Raw genomic sequence first — 7,887 nt, forward strand, 5'->3', positions numbered from 1 at the left:
ACCTCCTCAGTGGCTGATTAGTCAACATATAGGATATTGATGAGGAGGATAGGAAATGAGAGATTTTTGCTTCTCAGAATGGTAGTACACTGTGTTCTTTAGGTAACTGTAGTATGTGTACCTGAGTGTGTCATTTTCCCTGGAATATTAGAAATGTCTTCAACCAGCATCTTCCTTAGAGTGGTAATTTCAGTGACTCCACATACACACTCATGAGGAAATAAAACGACTGTACTCCTGGGGAGAGCAGATGGTAACACACTAATAAACCCTACCATTGTCGTTTTAGGAAGACACTTATAAGAATTCCCAAAGATTCCTCTCCATGCCTATATGATATTAACTTCATGGCAGATCATAACCACTCCCAATTCCAGCATCTGTACTTTGTTTTAACTGGAATCCCTGGACTCGAGCAGAAATATTATTGGATGGCATTCCCACTGGGTGCTATATATGTCATTGCTCTCTTTGGCAATGGTATTATTATCTCTACAATCAAGACTGAATCATCTCTGCACATTCCTATGTACTACTTCCTGTGTATGTTGGCATTTGCGGATATGGGGCTCACCCTTTGTACTCTGCCCTCTATGCTTGGCATATTCTGGTTTAACTACAAATTTATAAGCTTTGATGGTTGTCTTATCCAGATGTACTTCATTCACACCTTCTCAGCCATTGAGTCAGGAGTGCTAGTAGCAATGGCCATCGATCGTGTTATAGCGATCTGGAACCCACTCAGATATGGCACCATTTTAACAAATGGTGTGGTCAGTAAAATAGGAATACTCATCTTGTCAAGAGCAGTCTGCGTGGTCTTCCCTGTGCCTTTCCTCATCAAGAGGCTCCCTTTTTATCGCTCCAACATCCTCTCCCACTCCTTCTGCCTCCATCAAGATGTGATGCGCCTTGCCTGTGCCAGCACCCGTGTTAACAGTCTCTATGGCCTTATAGCTGTCATCTTCACCAAGGGCTCTGACTCCCTCTCTATCCTCTTCTCCTATGTGTTCATACTCCGCACGGTGATGGCTATTGCTTCCGGGGAGGGCCGGCTGAAGGCTCTCAACACTTGTGTTTCACACATCTGTGCTGTACTTATCTTCTATGTGCCATTGATTGGGGTATCAGTCATCCATCGCTTTGGAAAGCACTTGTCACCACTGACCCATGCCCTTATGGCGAACGCTTACCTTCTTGTCCCCCCTGTGCTCAACCCCATAGTTTATACTGTGAAGACCAAGGAAATACGAAAAAAGATTATCCAGATATTTGTTCGAACCAAAATTGCTACTACAGAGGGTTAAAACTTCCCAGTTTGATAGAGAAACAGTTTTGTCAAAACTGAGATATAACTATGAAAATAAAATGTTTATTTTTTAAAGTTTTCTGTTTGAGTTGCCTTGTGAAATGATATTTTTCTGCTCAGAAAATAGAAACTTCATTTTGCTGTGCCAAATTGTCTTTTTCTTAATACAGAATTTTTATATATACAAAAGCTGTATTTCTCTGTAAACATATAGTTAAAATTTATTATATACTAGATGAAAGCAGGGAATTTACTATTTTGAAAATAACTTTTTTGGTCAAAAATAAGTGAAAGGTTTTGTGTCTTTTAAGGTATAGTTAATGTAATTTATTTTATTTAACATGGAAATTTAAAGCATTTGTTAGAAGTTGCCTGAATGAATGTAGTAGATGAGAAAAAAACTATATTTATTATATAACAAGAGAAAAGGAACAGCATTCTATTAAAGTTTATTTTAAGACAGAAGAATGGTCAGATTTTATTATTAAGAATATAAATGTAAATCAAAGTATTGTTCTATTGTACAACAACTTAGGACCAAAAACTGGAGTCTGACTCTAGCTGATCCAGATGGGAGTTGAATGATCCAGATGGGAGTTACATGGTTTTTCTTTAGACAAGTTTTAAGTTTTGAAAATGGAAACATTTCATGTTATCTACAATGATTATGAACTAAATTAAACAACAAATGTAATAAGAAGCCATTATTAGAACTATTTGTGAGCTATAAAGTACTATGTAAAATTAGGAATTATTAAAGAACGTTGAACACCAAGGAAGATAAGAACCTTCATTTATAGACTGCTAAGTAAAAGATACAGTGTTAGATAATTTTACATGTTAGCGTATCTAAGAATCATGGCCTGTCTATCAAGGAGAGAGTTAGGCATAAATTCCAAGAGAAAAAAATAACAACAAAGTGATTGATTTTGTAGGCTAAGGCCCAGCTATACAGACTTTCCCAAGAATATTGAGTGTCATTGTAGACAGAGTTCATTTGAATGTTCACTGTGATGTATATTTTTAAATATTTTGAATATGTATATTTTGTATTATATATATTGAACATTTTGAATAAAGATTGCATTGCACATTTTGAGTAATAAGCATTCTCAGGGTTGTTCTGAGTGAAGAGTGTTTGAAAGGTTGTAAATTTGGAATGAAAAGGAGGAAGTCATTAAGAGAAGCTTGATTATCACAGAGAGTAAGGAGAGGCCACAGTAGAAGGTCTGCTATAGAGCTCAGAATGAGACTGTCATATTGGACTTTGAGGACTGGAAGGAGAGGTGACAATCTGCAGTTTGCCTACCTGCTTCCTTTGCTGGAGTAGCCTGTGGGTTCCTAGGGAATGTCTTTTGGAGTTGGGGATTGGGATAAAGCAAGTAGTAGGGGGATGGAAGGTAGGAGAGGGGACCCTGTGGGGTCCACTGGAGATGGGGGTAGGGGGAGAAGGTGGGCACAGTAGTCTGTGTGCTGCAGAGCTAGGGATGGAAATGGGGGATTGAATTTGGAGGAGCTGAGGAAAAATCTATAGTTAGCTTACCTGTTTCACTGGTCAGAGTCAGGAATCTGTATTAATTACCAAAAGAAGTTTCTCTGGTGAGAACTGCGTGATACACTCACTAGATTATGGTTATAAAGACAAGAATTTAGGTGACACTTTAGTACTATGTCCATTAATCAGAATAATAGTATTAGGTTCTCCCCTGGGGCCTATGGTCAAACAGCCTTAGCTTTTTTTTTTTTTAATTTTAATTTTATTTATTCTTTTTTTGTACCAGATATATGTTCTGTCTGCTGGAGTGGGCTTTAAATTCAACAAGATTGGTTACTCCCAACACTCATGCCACTGTGGTACTAGTGGATATATCTTGTCAGCCCAGTCATTTTTTTTAATTAAGAATTTTTTTTTATTCATTTTACATACCAAAGATCCCCCCTTACCTCCTCCTGTCCCTCTAGCCTCCCCCCCCCAACCCAGCCTCTATTCCCTCCTACAAGTAGGTAAGACCTCCCATGGGGAGGTACATTTAATAGAGGCAGGTCCAAGCTCCCCCCCCCTTCCTCAAAGCTGTGTGAGGTGTCCCATCATAGAAGTTGGCTTCAAAAGGCTGTTCATGCACCAGGGATGGATTTGGATCCTACTGCCAGGCCTCCCCTTAAACAGATCAAGCTACACATCTGTCTTGCTGTGCATAGGGCCTAGTTCAGTTCCATGCAGGCTCCACAGCTGTTGATCTAAATTTCATGAGTTCCCACTTGTTTGGTTTGGTTGTCTCTATAGGTTTCACCAGCATTATCTTGATGCCCTTTACTCATAGAATCTCTCTTCTCTCTCTTCAATTGGACTCCTTGAGATCATTCTGGTATTTGGCTGTGGATCTCTGCATCTGCTTCCATCAGTTATTGGAGAAAGGCTCTATAATGACAGTTAGGGTGTTCACCAATCTGATTACTGGGGTAAGCCAGTTCAGGCACCCTCTCCACTATTGCTAGTAGTCTAAGCTGCAGTGAAGTCATTTTTGTAGCTCACAGAATTTGCAGTTAAATAAGATTGTTGATGTGTTTCTTGCCTGGTAATGTGCATAGAAACCCACTCAGTATGGATGAAGTTTCAAGATCAGCAGCAGATTTGTGTCTCCAAGTCCAATGGCCCAAGCATGTGATATATTCAGCAATACAGACTTACTGTCAAGTTCTGAAGGGCAACCAAGAGCAATGTTACTGGCTTGTAAGGTTTGGGAGGTCTATGTGATTCCACTAACCAACTGCAAAACATGTAACCCATTCCTGGCCCTAGATTTTTTTTATTTAATACCCTATAGTGTCTGGGACAAGAGTTATTCCCGTATGACTGGTTAACTCTATTTAAATCCTCACATATATGTATATGTGTTATGTGTATATTTGAGGAATATTCTATAGTAGTAGATTTTCATATGACCTTTTTGAAGGTCTTTCATGTTAGTTTTCCTTAGCAGGACTCCATCTTACTCTGTCCTCCTATCCCCTATCCAAATTAATCCTGCCTATCACATTATCACCTCTCTTCTTCTTTATACCACTTACTGTCTATCTGCCTTGCTTTGAAATATGTCCATGGTCCCTTACTAGTTTCTTGCATTTTTCTGATATGTCTATTGCATTAACAACTAAGAGTTGCAGTATACTGCAGGTTAGTTTTCTCTAAGACATTTTATTTTAAATTATAACAAAATGTATTTTGATGATTGTTTCTTGGGTTTCCTAAGAACACATTCCTCTTGTGTTTCAGCCACCCTCAATATCTGAACCAAAATGTTTTATTTCTTTGTATGAAGACTAAAGGAGACTGACTGCCACAAACATGAATGGTAAAGGCAGGCTGAGGAAAGAATCTGTGCTTAATTGTAATGTCTGCTTATGTTGTTTGAGTGGAAAACATTTGTGCCTTTATATTCAGTAAAAATAATTATTCTGGTATGAGAATTACTTCTGGGTTGTGTGATAATTAAGGTATGGATAGACATCAAGTTAAAACAGTTAAATAGGAGAGATAAATGTATGTAAATCCCTCTTCTAATTTCTAAAGCTAGAAAACAATAATTTGAATGTTCTCACCACAAAGAAATAAAATTTGATCTGAATTAAGCATTATGCAATATATAGACATGTTAAAGGTCAGTGTATATTAATAAACCTCCCATAATGTAGATATATATTAATCAATTTATTTATAGCTCTCATAATTTTATGTTTTTAAAAATATTTTATTGAATAGTGCAACAATGAACTATTTTATGTATGCACATATTAAGGATATTTTATGTTTATGTGTACATTTTTGAACACTTGATCTTGTGTACTATATCTGTTAGGTCAATGAAAATATGTTTGAAATTTCAATACTTTGGGCTAGCCTGTCTTTCACTTTACCCTGACATTATCTCTATCATACTACGGAAGAAGCTACCATTGTTGGCATGATCATTACCTGACACAACAGAAATATTTAAATCCCCTTTGCTTTTTAGAGTAATATACTGATTACAACTTATAGTGAATAGATTCATTTTGATTTAATGATCGGACATATTTAAAGAAGAAAATCCTACACTATTTTAATACTTTTTTAAGTGTCTGTGTCTCTCACAAGAGGAAGAATGTCACTGTCAGGAAGTATTGATAGATGCTGTTCAATGGTGACTTGAGCCAAGAAAATAACATTGGAATTAAGGTTTAAAGACCACTTCCATTACTGATTTTTGTATGGTATATATCATATACAAAACATATTGCTAAATTCATTTTTTTTTCTTTTATTCTTCTCTCATACATTTCATAGAGACCATGGTTTTCATTTCAGCCACTCTCCTTTCCCTCTCCATTCTCTCTTTTCCCTGAGAGCAACTCCTTCTTCCTTTCCCTTAAAAAAGAGCAGGTCTCCCAGAAAGAATTTTGAAGTTGGGTTTTTCTTCCTCGTTGTCCCATTGAAGAATAAAGAGGCAGAGAAAATAGAAAGGGCACCTTCAGCACTTTTTTCCACAGAGTTTGAACAGAACAAATGTATTCCTCAAGCAACAGTCTTTTTCTCGCACTTTAGATGCAAAATAATTTTGTTGTATGGTTACTAAACTATTAAATTTGATATTGGATAAAACAAACACACCTCCAAATATAATTATATTTATATTTATATCTAATCATTTAAAATTATACACAAGCCGGGTGGTGGTGGCGCATGCCTTTAATCCCAGCACACGGGAGGCAGAGGCCGGTGGATCTCTGTAAGTTCGAGGCCAGCCTTGTCTCCAAAGCGAGTTCCAGGAAAGGCACAAAGCTACACAGAGAAACCCTGCCTCGAAAAAATGACAACAACAAAAATATACACCAACACTATTATAACAATATATCTCATACATGGTAACATAAAAATAGTATTTTTGAAAGATGAGATAAACAAATGCAAATAAAGTTCTATTAGTTTTCCTCATAGGCCAATAGATTATAATGATTCTTTACTCTATGTTTGATGCTTGTTTCCCATTTATATCACATTGATATTTAGTCTTTGCTTAATGTAGAATAATGCTTTATAACTTCCAAACACATACATTCAAATTCTGCATAAATCAAGAAATGGTCAGGTAATTTCTGGTGAAATCATAAACTCAGTGTTTCAGGATTATCCCTTAAACTGACTCTGTCTAGTTCATCTTGTCAAAGTGAAGTTCTTACTTAAAGTTCCAGCAGTATTGATTGCTTTTGTTTCTTAGCCATCTATCATAGGGCCATAAGGTCCCTTTTCTCTTCTGAATTTGCTTGTGAGTCTTGGAAACCCAGAGTCATGGGTCAAATCTCAGTTCACAGGTTTCAGGGAAATAGCTTAGCATTTGAATTCAGCAATGTCAATTAGAAGTAGGATGACCTTGACAAGTTTCTGCTCTGGGTCTCACTTTCCTTCTGTAAAAAATGCTTGTCAAAACTATTTTCCAAGATTGTTGAAGAATTCAATGAGATAACAGGCAAATGATCTAGTTTTATTAGTTAACACCTACACATTAAATACAGAATTCTAATATGATCTTGCTTGCATTGGAATCATCTGAGTGCACTTCTTTGCAGAAAAACATTGCAGAATTGAACAGGAAATGGGGGTATCCCTGGGGTCTAGTGTAATTACTGGTATTTCTTAGTGTTAAATACATATTAATTGATGGTTAAATGACTTCTAATAAATTAGTGGTCTTATACTTGAAGTACTATTAAATCATATATTAGCATAAATACAAGAGCATGTTACATATTCATCTGTACATGTGTACAGTGCATTGAAAATCCCTCACTTATGCTCAGCATTTCAACTCGACTTACACAAACCCTGAAGTAGCTTTATTCTGTCAATTTTTATCAAAACCTTTAGTACACAGTAAAATTGGCAACAGTCTTACCAGGTCAAAAAATTCTGTATGACTGAATTACATGTGTGAAGGAAAATTGTCTCATTTAAAAGAAAAGATGTGTACTAGGAATAATGTGTATGATTTAATTTTATCACAGAATTCTTTCAAAACATAAATACCTAGACATAAAGGTGATTGAATTGTTGTGTGGTATTATAGAACTTTGTTTTCTCTATTAAAAACATAATATTTCATAACCCAGTTATTCAGTAGCATTGTGGGACTTATTGAATCATTCTTGATGCAACTATTCTTTAACTAATACATCAAATATTACTTAACATTATAAGAATAATTTCTCAAAGAGCTAATAGAAAGGACAAAGATCACACTCATAAGGGTTATCTGTAAACAGATAATATGTCATTACTGGTGCTCATGTTCACTTTTGTAAATAAAAGTACAATATCACCAAATTAAATTTTATTTATGATAGCAGATATTTAAATATGTGCTTTCCAAATTTAATACAACCATAACAAGAATGATGTGTTTTATCTTTGCCTACAGGCTTTTCACTCCTACATTATATTCTAATCAAATTTCAAAATTGGATTGTATTATAGCTGTTGAAAGTGGAAATATGAATTACTCCAGGGTTAACTTAATTTTTATTTTACATGAGATTCCATTTGA

The 7,887-nt window shown here is 35.8% G+C and overlaps 1 protein-coding gene across 1 annotated transcript; it reads left to right on the forward strand.

Moving 5' to 3' along the window:
• The first annotated feature begins 347 nt into the window (after positions 1 to 347).
• On the forward strand, positions 348 to 1,307 carry LOC143272154 (olfactory receptor 51H1-like). The gene has a single exon (XM_076566052.1). The coding sequence runs from the start codon at positions 348 to 350 to the stop codon at positions 1,305 to 1,307; it is 960 nt and encodes a 319-aa protein (XP_076422167.1).
• Positions 1,308 to 7,887: the final 6,580 nt, after the last annotated feature.

The sequence above is a fragment of the Peromyscus maniculatus genome, chromosome 1, assembly GCF_049852395.1.
Source record: "Peromyscus maniculatus bairdii isolate BWxNUB_F1_BW_parent chromosome 1, HU_Pman_BW_mat_3.1, whole genome shotgun sequence".
NCBI classification, from domain to species: domain Eukaryota; kingdom Metazoa; phylum Chordata; class Mammalia; order Rodentia; family Cricetidae; genus Peromyscus; species Peromyscus maniculatus.

What these genes read in the sequence shown, in the direction of transcription:
- LOC143272154 (XM_076566052.1), top strand. Translation starts at nt 348, where the DNA reads ATGGCAGATCATAACCACTCCCAATTCCAGCATCTGTACTTTGTTTTA.